The sequence below is a fragment of the Phocoena sinus genome, chromosome 9 (genome assembly GCF_008692025.1).
Source record: "Phocoena sinus isolate mPhoSin1 chromosome 9, mPhoSin1.pri, whole genome shotgun sequence".
Classification (NCBI taxonomy): domain Eukaryota; kingdom Metazoa; phylum Chordata; class Mammalia; order Artiodactyla; family Phocoenidae; genus Phocoena; species Phocoena sinus.
In genome coordinates this window covers 90,914,266-90,927,570 of record NC_045771.1, presented here as the reverse complement: position 1 = coordinate 90,927,570, position 13,305 = coordinate 90,914,266, and the positions used below count along the sequence as shown (strand labels likewise).

General features: G+C 38.6%; 1 protein-coding gene and 1 pseudogene across 4 annotated transcripts in view; both read right to left on the bottom strand.

Annotated features, from left to right (window-relative positions):
* Window positions 1–395: 395 nt before the first annotated feature.
* Window positions 396–13,305, bottom strand: part of BCAP29 (B cell receptor associated protein 29) — a 41,333-nt gene continuing 28,423 nt past the window's right edge. For 3 of the 4 annotated variants that reach the window (XM_032642673.1, XM_032642675.1, XM_032642674.1), the window contains 2 exons: window positions 5,750–5,850; window positions 396–1,513 (listed from right to left, as the gene is read on the bottom strand). In XM_032642673.1, coding sequence (XP_032498564.1) covers window positions 1,478–1,513; window positions 5,750–5,850 — 137 coding nt within the window. In that variant the 3' untranslated portion in view covers window positions 396–1,477. The remainder of the gene's footprint in view (window positions 1,514–5,749; window positions 5,851–13,305) is intronic. The other variant, XR_004351380.1, reaches the window with a different exon arrangement.
* Window positions 12,458–12,579, bottom strand: LOC116759918 (annotated as a pseudogene).

The window sequence follows — 13,305 nt, the reverse complement described above, 5'->3', positions numbered from 1 at the left end:
TTTTCTACTTTCTGTATGTTACTCTGTCATTAGACTTGATTTCTGCTCACCAGGCCAGGATCACGAACAGTATCTATATCCTTAACCAGGTAGATCGCACTTCGATATTTCTAAGTTGCTACTTGTTCAGCTCGCTCCTCTGTCAGCGCTCCCTTGCCTTGTTATTTACGGTGCTGTCAGCCCATATGGTCTAACTCCCATTTCTTACTCTGCTAAATGTCTCCTACATGTCTGTTTTCTAGCAGTAACTCCTTTTATCTGAAATAAAATACTTACGTACTTGCTCACTTCACCCACTTTACAGTGAAAAAAATTAAATATGCATGAAGTTGGTGCTAAAATGATAATAAATAACAAAGGATAAAACAAATACCAGAAAAGTAAAAACTCCAGTAGTTATTTTCCATTTTCTTTTATATTTAGAGACAAGGAAGATGGTTTTTCAAGTCTAAACACTGGAACAACCTAAATCGCACTAATATACAATCATCCTCTCCTAAAGGAAACTAAATGGAATATCTGAATGGAAAAACAGTATTTAATATTTAGCTTTCAGAATACAGAAACATCTTGGCAAAACTGTGATGTCACTGTGTGTATATTTGAGGTAATATTTGTATAATTAGCAACTCTCACAGCAATGGGAAACACTGCTTTTTGGATACATTATACATTTCCAAGTCAAGAATTCCACGTTGTTGTAAAATAATTTCAGTTCAGTGCTGTGGCAGTTATGCAAATAGATGTAAACTCCATTCCCAGATGAACTTTAAAAAAGCAGAATCTTTACTAATTATGTGTTAGTAACACAAATGTCAACAAAAATAATCCCCAACAGGTGCAGAAGCACAGTAACGAAAATATAATTATCAATATAGTTGTTTTATGACAGTCAACTGCCATACCATTAGGCTTAAAAAAATAAAACTTAAGGTCACTGTTTTTATTTTTTGCTCTTTCTGACTCTTACCTATAAATATAGTAGCTACTTCTAATCATTTATCCTTAGTTAATCTCCCTATGAACAAACTTGCTGATACTGAATACTATTTTCAAATACACCATCGTCTGATTAAGTAAGAGTAGTATTATTATTGGAAATTCATCAAAGCTTTTAAGGTTATTTAATGGTTTCATGCAACTTAAAAATCTAAGTTTGGAAGTAAGTGGCTAATGAATTTCTCCTTTTATTGGTAAACAGCCACCATACACCAGTATTACTATAGCTAGATAAGGTGTTTAACATGCTTATATTTCACTTGAGAGCTAGAATACAGACTTTACAATATATCTGAAACATCATCAAATATTGTGATAATGCCATTATGACAATAGCCTATGTGTGTGGCATTAAAAAAAATATTGGCTGGTCATAGACAGTTTGTTTTTCTGAACTGAACTTTAAGTTTTCTAGAGGCTAACATGATAACAAATTTATCCTCTTGACATGGTGTATCACAGTCTTCTTTCATAAAGTTCACAGGCCTTTCTTATTGCCTTTCCCTGCACGATCCTGCAAGAAAAAAAAATGTGACAGGTAGTTATAGCAAGAGTGAGAAACACATTCATAAATGTGACAAGGACTTTTAAAAAACATCCTTTTCTGTGTATAGTTATTATGAGAATATCAAATTAAAACATAGATTGAGAAAGTCTCAAATTTAAAAAAACTACAAAATGAGTAGTTTTACTTGAACAAGTGCTTAGAGGGATAAAAAATAACACTCTTGATAAGTTCACCTTTTCCTCTGCTGTAATCTATTTTACTTTCATTTCACAGCTTATACAAGGAAAACAAAATTTCTAAAATTTCCCTCTTGCAAACTTAATGAAGATTTTTGGCAAAGAAAGAAGAGTACCAAAAAACCCATATGGGGTGGCCTTTTTTTTGTTCTTCAGATATTTGGCAATAGAACTGGCTTCTCAAATTATACTCTTTGCTGATCTCAAGATGACTATAATACATGATTTAAAACTGGAGGAAAATGGGATAGAAGTTAACCAGAGAGATCATTTGCACGAAGAAGGCAGACATCTACACTGAGAAAAAATATCACAAACAATCGAGTTCCGGGGTTATTGTTGCACCCGGGAAGCTACCAAGCTCTCGTTGCAGCTGAGCATTTCTGCTTTCAGAGCAACTTCAGTAACATCAACTTTAAGCAATCGAGTCAGAAGACAGCATTAGAGGAGGTATATGAGTAACAAGGTACCGCTTTTATGTGTTTACATGTATCTTACCACTTCAGATAAAAAGCACAGCTTTAATGGATCTGCTATTCTGGATAAGTCCCTTAAGTGAAGGGTGATTTTCCAAAATGAAATTTTAAAATGGCTAGCTGCCAATTATCCTGAGTACATTCTGGGTTTTCTTTTCTAGAAGAGAGCCAGTGCAAACAAGGAAAGGCAAAGACTACATATTTCAAAGGAATTACTTTCTAATATTTATTTAGTGCCTATAACAGGAAGGGGATCAGATGGGGAAATCCAAACAAATTTAAAAGATGTAAAGTGGGATTTGTTTACAGTAAAGAAACAAGCTTTCCTCTCTTCCACCTGTTTCCTTAATGTTTTAACAGTCCTTTATTTTATGATTAGTTTATTTAAAGTAAATCAAGTATATAAAATTGAAAAGTTAAGTTTCCCAATGAACTTTATGATGTAATTCAATTATTGAGGTTGGTCTGACAATTGAAGTAAAATCATGAAGAACAGTTTGGTACAGCTTTTTACTGTAGATGGTCGACAGCAATCTTTTGCTTCTCAGCTGGGTTCAGAAGGGGAGTATCAAAGTGTAAGAGTCACTTTTAAGAAAATGGTTCTCATTTAATGACACCTATATTTCAGAATCTTATTCAGGTTCTCCTACTGGACAATGGAGGGTTAAGTAGGTGGATGGGAAAAAGAAGTGTCCGATCGAGAAATAACTCATAGCACTGTACAGTTGTAGAGAGTTTTTCTTGTTTAAATATATTTAAAGTGCCTTCTTGCCCAGGAACTGATTTAATGCTCATGAAATATTATAATCCTTATCTAAGTACTGAAGAAGCCAAGTTGCATGAATGTCAAATGATTCACCCGAGGTTTACAGAACTGGTCAACCATGGAGCTGAGAGTTTTTTTCATCAGATATTTATCACAGGGAATTGGTTTTATAGGTGGTGAGAGTAGACACACCACACAGGGTGGTAAAAGACACCTCAGGTATTAGCAACGGCAGAAAAACATTCTTTGGGCTGGAGGGCAATGGAGGAGACAGTGTTAACAGATCCCAGGAACGAGGTCCCACCAGGTGGAAGATGCCCAGTGGGAACTGGGACCATGGAAAGAGATGAGGCTGCTGTAGCAGATGCCACCCGAAGTGGAGAGAACAGGAGACTTTCTTGGCTTTCCCCCTCCTCCTGCCTTCAGTCTTCTACCAGTGCCTCCCTTTGGCTGAATCTGCCCAGAATCCAGACAGCGGACCCCAGAACCCACAGTCCAATGACCAGCACAGGTGAAGGAACATAATGGTTAATGATGGAAGTTCTGAAGAAAGATTTCCTGACTTTAAATCCAACTTTGAATGCGATCACTTTTCAGTTCAGTGACTTTGGGTACATTATTTAACATCTCTGGGTCTCCTTTCCCTCATTCACAAAATAGGGTATTAAAATATGTATTTTATCAATAATTTGATGGGCTATCAAGGACAGAACGCAGATAACATATATGAAGCCATCAGCTAAGTGCTTGGTCCTGAGCACACCCTCAGTAAATGTCATCCATAAGTATTTCAAAAACCTGGATACAAGGCTTAAACGCACCAAGGCCCAACTCTCAGCCTGGCACCTGGCATATCTGGGATGAGGACATTTTTTCAAAGACAGGTATAAAAACTACTTTCTTGGGAAGAGATTACTCATAAAAACTTTTGAACATCTTTTATCAGGAATGCATAAGCTTCAAACTGAAGCTTTTTTTGGGGAAAGAAAATGGGTTGAAGGTATCTTACTATCACATACATTCTTGAGGGATTAACAGAATCATTGGCTGTTACCACAATGGGACATTCTCTGCTTCTTTCCATCCAGGGATCTAAACGTTTCTGATACCCTGGGCAGAGACCACTGGTGTAGATACTTATCCTTGTTGACTACACCCTGATCTCACAAATGGGAGGGAAAAATAGTTCTATTTCTAGGCGAGAGGCTTCTAAAACGCTTCTTCACTTTCCATGGTGGATCTTTAAGTATGCAACGGAATAATTCTCATCATGCCATGGTGAAGTCAGCAATTTCAGGACCTCTGTTGTAGAGATGGAGAAAGGGTGGTCCTGCTGAAAATCTAACTATCTACTCCAGAGCATGAGATCTGAGCTCTTGGTGTCCTGGGTCTGGAGCCCACAGGGTATCTATCCTTCTCTGGTCACCCTACTGTCAAAGTAGGTCAGTTAAATCAGACATGCAACTCAGCTGGGAATACCAGATTACAGATGTGTAGCAGATTATCTCTTGACTGGCTCTAGTCAAGGCCAAAGTGGCTGGATGAGAATAAGTCATTCTTTCAGTAAAATTTCTACAGAGGAATACTGGTAATAGTGATAATTATGATAACAGCTATCATTCCTTGGGTGTTTACTATCAGCCAGGCACAATGCTAAGCACCCTACACATTTTATTTAATCCTCCCAACAAGCCAGTGAGCCAGGTGTTATTACTATTCTGATTTTACAGATGAAGGAAAGTGAGCCCCAGAGGGGTGACATGACCTACTTGGGATCACAAAGCTAGTAAGAAAGTTATAGTTATTCCAGGCCTGTCTGACTCCAAGCCTATGAATATCGTGCTTGTTCGTCTTGTGCCAGGCACAGTGCTGGATCCTGAAGATACAATGACCACTGACATGCAGGGAAATGAGTCCTGGTACTAAGACTTCTAATACAGCGAAATAACTGTAGAGCTGTAATTGCTAAAAAGCCCTCACTGAAGGCCACAAATGCTGCCAATTTCTAAGGATAAACCCAATCTGAAAGCAGAAGAGCAGAGACCCTCCATCTTGGGAGGAATTGCGAGGGCCAGGGTTGCCTCTGGAATGGTCTCTTCCCTGAATTCTCCCCACACGTGGTCAAAGTGGGCTGGGAAATCGAATCAGGCTAGGGGCTGGCAGCCCAAGAAGGAAGGGAAGACAAACCCAACATGGGTGAAGGTAGGGAACTGATTCTTGCTGTACTGAAGGGGAACAGAAAGAAAACCATGGCCCCTGACTTTGTGACTTCAATGATAAAAAGGTTTTCTCCATTTCCATCTTTCAACTCAACTCTGGAGGTAAAACATATATTTGAATTCCTCAGGCTTTGTCCTAAGATATTTCAAACAGTGGGATAGAAGGAGTAGTGTAATGTGGGTCTTCAATTTTTGGCTTTATTTTGGCATGCATATGGCAAACATTCTAAATGGCAAAACTAAATTTTTCCAGAACCAGTCTGGTTTCCAATGCTGCTGTTTTTATGGCTCAATTCTTTGGCTTAAAACTTTACCCCAGCTAGAATGCTGTAAGTTAGCATGTCAGTAATTCTCTCTGTTATGATTATTTTCATGCAATATCCCAATCTTCAAGTAAAAACTGGCTTATTTAATCACTTTGCAAAGTCAGGCTTAACTATCAATACATCCTCTTGGCTTGCGAAGGGCAAATAACCCAAATAATTGACTTAGGTAATTAATTACTATTTCAAAAAGCTGAGGCTTGTAAAATGGATGTCACCCACCTGAAGTTCTGAGTGTTCTTTCAGGAGCCGGTCATATTCTTTCGAAAGTCTCTCTGATTGCATCTTCATCACCGTCATGTCATTTTGTGCCTTAGAAAGGGCTAGAGAACATCGAATAGAGTTGTAAAATTTTTATTTTGAAATAATTTCAAATTTATGGAAAACCTGCAACACTTGGAGAACTTCTTTGTAGCCTTTACTCAAATTCACCAACTGTTGACGATATGGTACATTTGTAATTGTATTCTCTATCTCCACACATGCACAATCATTTTCTTGAACCATCTGAGACTAAGTTACAGACATCATCCTCCTCTACCCTTAAGTACGTCATTGTGTACTTCCTAAGAACAAAGATATTCATCATATATTTAGCAAATTTAGGAAATTTAACATCAATACAATACCCTTTATCTAATCTACCATCCATATTCCAGTCTTGGCAACTGTCCTAATTATGTCCTTTTTATCATTTTTTCAGTTCTAGTCCAGAGATCCAGTCCTATATCAAAGATTAACAGTAAGTTGTCATGTCTCTTTAGTTTCCATTAATCTGGAATAGTTCCTCAGCCTTCCCCCTGCCTTCTTCTCCCCTATCTTTCAAGACATTGACATTTTTAAGAATGCAGGACACTTGGTTTTTTAATAGGATGATTTCCACTTTGATTTTGTCTAATGTCTTCTCATGATTAAATTCAGGTTATGCCTCCCACTTACATACAAATATGACATAAATGATGCTGAATGTATCTCAAGGTATCATATCCAGAGGCCCATCTGCCTCTCACTGGTTTTTCCATATTATAGTTATTTTCCTCCTTGTAACTAAGAAGCAGTGAGAAGACAATTAAGACTATGTAAACATCCTGTTCCTTGTCAAAACATCCCCCCTATATTTAGCATCTACTGATCATTCTTGCCTAAACCAATCTTTGTTGTGATGGTTGCAGAATGATGATTTTCCAACTTCATCATTCCATCCAAATTTATCAGTCAGCATTGTACTATAAAGAAGAGCCTTCCTTTCTTCTCCATCCATCCACCCATCATCAGTATGAACTAATACATTCCTATTTTTTCAATGACTTATAATTCATTACTATACTTAATTTCCCCCAGATTTGGCCAGTGGGAACTTTAGGCTGGCATCCATGTCCTTCGACTATGCCCCCAACAGTTTCTGGTACAAGATGTTCCAGGCTTATCCTAACACCTCCCAGGCTCAACCTGGACTCAGGCATTATAGAACAGAGTTTATCAGAAGGGTCTACTTTTGAAAAAACTGAGGGTGGAAAAAAAATTTTATCATTTTTACTAAGGGCTGGGTGACAATATTTCCTTAAGAACAATCACTTTCTTATACAAAGCTGAAAAATATGGGGTGTATAAGTGGCACTTAAAGACTTTAACCTCAAGATGATACACAAATATGGCTACATATTAGTCTTTGTCTACCAAAAGGGTACAATCTAAGTCAGCAAATTAGGCAGAAGTTAAAAAAAAATATATATATATGATAAACATTTAAGTCAACATATTGCGTAGAAGCTAATGAGCAAATGTGTAGAAGGGAAGAGTAGTGTAAGATGGACTGGAGAAATTCTGAGAATCCTGAACTAGCTCTACATACAATTCTGCACATGTAGCCTTCACAAGTTCTGCATTTGTAAATTTTTTAGGGTAGGATTTTAGGAAAGAAAGCGGGATTTATAAAACTTAAGTCACTTTTTTGGCAAAATGAAATTACAGGTTCTGTTTATAAACAGTTTGATTGCCTTCCCTCCTGAGAAGCCATCATATGTTATATATAAGTATGTAAGTCACTATCAACTGAAGTGCCTTTTGTATCAATACTTTCTAGACTATTTTGTCAAATTAAACTCTCTGCATTGTTCTACATCTGCATTGTCCAATAAATGTTCTACAACTGTGCTGTCCAATATGGCAGCCACTAGCTTCATGTGGCTACTGAACACTTTAAATGTGGCTAGTGCAACTGAAGAACTGAGTTTTAAATTAAATCAAATTTAAATATTTATTTACTTATTTTTAATGAATTATTTTTGGCTGTGTTGGGTCTTCATTGCTGCGCGTGGGTTTTCTCTAGTTGCGGCGAGCGGGGGCTACTCTTCGCTGTGGTGCGTGGGCTTCTCATTGTGGTGGCTTCTCTTGTTGCAGAGCACAGGTGCTAGGCGCACAGGCTGCAGTAGTTGTGGCACATGGGCTTAGTTGCTCCGTGGCATGTGGAATCTTCCCGGACCAGGGATGGAACCCGTGTCCCCTGCATCAGCAGCTGGATTCATAACAACTGGGCCACCAGGGAAGTCCCTTAAATTTTGATTTAAATAGCCATATGTAGCTAATGGCTAGCCATAATAGACAGCGCAGCTTTATAACTTCCTCCACATTACTTCTATAGGTCCATAAATCTAAACTAGGTATTAAAAGTTGAATTTGACAAATTTTATGTGTCACTTAGTAAAGAAGGGCATGGGTTAGACGTGGAAGAGAGATTTTTGGTAGTTGGTTAGATTTCATAGGGACCACACCCACAATATAAAGATTTACACATTACTTTTCAATCTGTGTGTAAGGCCTTTCCTAGATGATACTTTTTTTTTTAATTAATAAATTTATTTTTGGCTGCGTTGGGTCTTTGTTGCTGTGTGTGGCCTCTCTCTAGTTGCGGCGAGCGGGGGCTACTCTTCGTTGCGGTGTGCGGGCTTCTCATTGCGGTGGCTTCTCTTGTTGCGGAGCATGGGCTCTAGGCACACGGGCTTCAGTAGTTGCGGCACACGGGCTCAGTAGCTGTGGCTCGTGGGCTCTAGAGCTCAGGCTCAATAGTTGTGGCACAGGGGCTTAGTTGCTCCACAGCATGTGGTATCTTCCTGGACCAGGGCTCGAACCCATGTCCCTTGCATTGGCAGGCAGATTCTTAACCACTGTGCCACCAGGGAAGCCCCCTAGATGATACTTGAAAATACAAAACATGGTGTTATCTTCAGTTCCTTCCTTACTAAAAGTGTTTACGAGCCTGGACTTACTTTGGTATATAAAAAGCAGGGACTTCCCTGGTGGCACAGTGGTTAAGAATCCGCCTGCCAATGGAGGGGACACACATAGTTTCCATCCCTGGTCCGGGAAGATCCCACATGCCATGGAGCAACTAAGCTCGTGCACCACAACTACTGAGCCTGTGCTCTAGATCCCGTGAGCCACAACAACTGAGCTCACATGCCACAACTACTGAAGCCCGCGCGCTTAGAGCCGGTACTCTGCAACAAGAGAAGCCACCGCAGTGAGAAGTCCAAGCACTGCAATGAAGCGTAGACCCCGCTCGCCACAACTAGAGGAAGCCCACATGCAACAACAAAGACCCAATGCAGAAAGGAAAGAAAGAAAGAAAGAAAGGAAAGGAAGGAAAGGAAGGAAAGGAAAGAAAGGAGGGAAGGAAAGAAAAGAAAGTAAAGAAAAGAAAAAAGAAAGAAAGAAAGGGGGCTTCCCTGGTGGCACAGTGGTTGAGAGTCTGCCTGCCGATGCAGGGGACACGGGTTCGTGTCCCGGTCCGGGAATATCCCACATGCTGTGGAGTGGCTGGGCCCGTGAGCCATGGCCACCGAGACTGCGTGTCTGGAGCCTGTGTTCTGCAACGGGAGAGGCCACAACAGTGAGAGGCCCGCGTACCGCACAAAAAAAAAAAAAAAAAAAAAAAGAAAGAAAGAGAAGAAGATTCTACAACTTAATAATGTCTGAATAGTCTGTAACAGTGGTTTTAAAAATGTTGGTCAGGAGGTTGTATTGAACAGTTCATCTTAATGTTAAAAACGATTTATACTTAAATTTTTGAAATAAAAAATTAATTAGGAAATTCTTAGATATCAACTCATTAGTTCCTTATTAAAAGATACTATTTTTCTCATGATCTGTTAGGAGAAAGAATGAGTCAAGTGGAACTACAAATCTGTAGAAGCAGCTAGAAAACCACTTGTACAGTCTATCCACAAGTTTCTTCTCATCATGAATGGTACGAAGCTATAACAAAACAACTGCAGGCAAATCCTGTTTTTCTTGCATTTATCAAGCCAAGGCATGAACTGTGTTTCTTATTTTATTTTGTATTCCAGTGGATATTAGTAAACCTAATGATTACTATTTTACTGATTTCACTCTAATTAGGAGAGGATGTTACTGTCTAGGAGCCTTCTGGACTGTTTCCTAGTCCTTTCTCTACCTCTCATTTTATAAAAATTACAATATTCTGTTTTGGTTGTCTTCTACCTCCTTCTGGAACTGCCTTCATGACTAAGGGATTATATAAACTTGTTATCTGACATTTGAATATGCTTGTTTTATTTTGAACCATGTTATTTTGGAAACAGCATATATATGGAAGACATCAGACAAGGAGGCTTGAGGTGATACATCTAAGTCACTATTTCAATTTTCTCATCTGCAAAAATGAGCTGCTATCATTTGCCAGTAGCGTTATAGAAATGTTAAGATATTTCCTGAGAATACTGGCCAGATTCATTTATGTTCACTGCGAACTTTTTCAGGCAAAAATCATTTATTAATATAAAGAATAACCCCAATTAATGTTACAGTGACATGTAGTAAGCCAAAATGTTTGTGTAAAATGCCATGTAAGCAGGCCAAAAATATTTGTGGTTTTCCAAGTGCCAAACTTACATTTATGGAGCTATTTGCACAGCAAGAAGAGTTGGTGAGACCGATGCACTGCGTAAATGTATTGTATCACTGTATTTTCTATGCGGGATAACAGACAGTATCAGCTAAGCTCTGCCAGGAAATGTAAGAGAAAATTTTTAGACACATTGGCGTGGCAGCTCAAGCTGGCTGCTGTACACTAGCTATAAGGATTGTGCCAGAGAAATAAATTTTTCAAATTTTAATTTGAAAAATTTCCCTACATCTAGTGTTGATTTCTTTTCAGTTCATTTGGTTCTATTTTTGAGAACTCGAGAGTGTGACATACCAGAGCTCTTCAGTACTTAATCCTCACATGTACTGTTCCTTTACAGGGACCATCACTGGATCGTTAAGCTACAGTAATGCTTCCAAAATATTTGGAAAGTAGACACACAAACTTCTGTTCAGTAAGGGACATAAATGTGGTTTTAATTATATTGTGGTTATTTTTGTACAAGCCTATATTGTCAGGTACATGCAGGTAAGGTCTGTTTTATTTATCACTTCAATTATCACCCACTCTTTTTTTGTGTGTGTGATACGTGGGCCTCTCACTGCTGTGGCGTCTCCTGTTGCAGAGCACAGGCTCTGGACGCGCAGGCTCAGCGGCCATGGCTCACGGGCCCAGCCGCTCCGCGGCATGTGGGATATTCCCGGACCGGGGCACGAACCCGCGTCCCCTGCATCGGCAGGCGGACTCTCAACCACTGCGCCACCAGGGAAGCCCTCACCCACTCTTTTTTAACCTCACATCCATATGTTGATAAGGTGTGTCGATTCTACTTCCTTTTTATCTCTCCAATCCATCCACTTCACTCAATCTGTTATCACGGTCCTCATCTCTAGTTTAGATTATTGAAATGGATTCCTCACCTTGTTTCTTGGCTACTCTAATTCATTATCCATAGTAATGTCAAAGTGATTGCTTGCTCCTCCGCCTAAAAACCCTCCAGCAGTGCTCCCCCCACGAAAATGTTAACATATAAACATGGCACATGAGGCCCTGTATGATGGATCCTAGGCTTACTTTTCAACTCTCACCACTACCTGCACCTTATTTTATGCTCCAGCCGCAGTGAGCACCTTGTAGTACTTCAAAAAGGCATACTCTTTCAGTTACATGCTACTCATTTTGTTAAAACATCCTTGCCCATCTCCTTTCACCTCCCTGCCTGACTCATTCTCTCCCATTTCATCTGGGTAATTAATATTTATCCTTTGAAATGTCAAGAAATTATCCTTGATCTTTTCTGTTGGCTTCTACTTCATCTTGAGCTTAATTTTATTATAGCACTTATCATGCTGAGGTATAACTATAACCGGACTGTGGACTACTCAAGAAACAAAGCTGTGTCTTGTCTCTCTGTTCTGGGTACCCAGCACTGTGCCTAGCACATGGCAGGTGTCTAAAATATGTTCCCTGAAGGAAGGAAAGAACAGACAAATGAAAAGTCTAAGCTTTAAGCATCTGAAAAATTCACTTGTGTGGAGCCAGTTCATTTTTTGAAAATATGATAAATGTCAGGTAAACAATGAGGTACCACATTAGTCACTTGATAGGAATCTTGGTTGCAACTAAACCAAATTATATCTTTAATGGAAAAAAATTCAGGCTAGCTGGAAAGTCACAAAGCAAACAGACCTTTCTTGATATTTTGATATAAATATAATGACGTTACAAATATCTCATGCTAATTCATAATTAAAAACAAAAAGCAAACGAATACTATTAGAGAATCCAGTTTAGTTTAAAAAAAAAAAGGAAAACACTGATTCTATGGGGCAGGATATATACAAGATAAGCCTGGAGCACCTTGTAGAGTCAGAAGGATGTACTCAAGAAAAGATAAAGCAAAAAAAAAAAAAAATCCAAAATGATGGGGACACGTCAAAGAGACACAGGAGCCAACTGAAGGAGCTCCCAATGGCTAATGCTAAAAAAATGACTTGAGCAACAAAATAAATAAAAGAGTACTTTTTTCTTTCTTTTTTTTTTACAGCCTTGTTTATTCCCAGAAGGCCTCAAAAAACTGAAGCAACAGTCATGCTTTATCCCTCCCCAGATGAATCTTTAGGAAAAGGCAAAAGATTCATTTGATTATGAAGAGAAGCACGAGTATAGATTAAAAGAGTATTAAATTATAATCTACAGTATAAAATGAATACCTATGATTAAATAAATAAATAATTAGGGGTAAATAGACATATTTGTACCGAAGAGTTCCAAAAATTTATGTAGATACTCTCACCTCAAGGAGGTAGGGCATAACCCCCCACTTCTTAAGCTTGGGCTACAAATAGTGACTTCCTTCCAAAGACTACACTATGGGAAGAGGGGGAAAAAAGTAACTTTGCATAGAGAAACCTGACAAACAGTAACATCTACCAGGCAGTCAAGGTCAACATCAACAGTGATAAATCATGCTGGTATGTATTTCTGGAATAACGTGATGAAAATGGCACTTTACCCTCTGTGACTTTCCTCTCCAGTCCCATAACTCCAGTCTGACCGTGAAAAATATCAGACAGCTTCTGATAGAGAAACATTCTGTAAAATAACCAATACTTCTCAAAACTGTCAAGCTCTTCAAAAATAAGGAAAGTTTGAGAAATTATTATAGCCTAGAGGAGCCTAAGGAGACATAAAGCTAAATGTAATGTGGTATCCTGAATGAGATCCTAGAACAGAAAAAAGATGTGAGGTGAAAACTAAGGAAATCTGAATAAACTATGGACTTTGTCAATAATAATATATCCATATTGGTTCATTAATTGTATAAATGAACCATATTAATGTAAGACATGAATAATAGGAGACACTGAGTGTGGGGTATATGATAATTCTC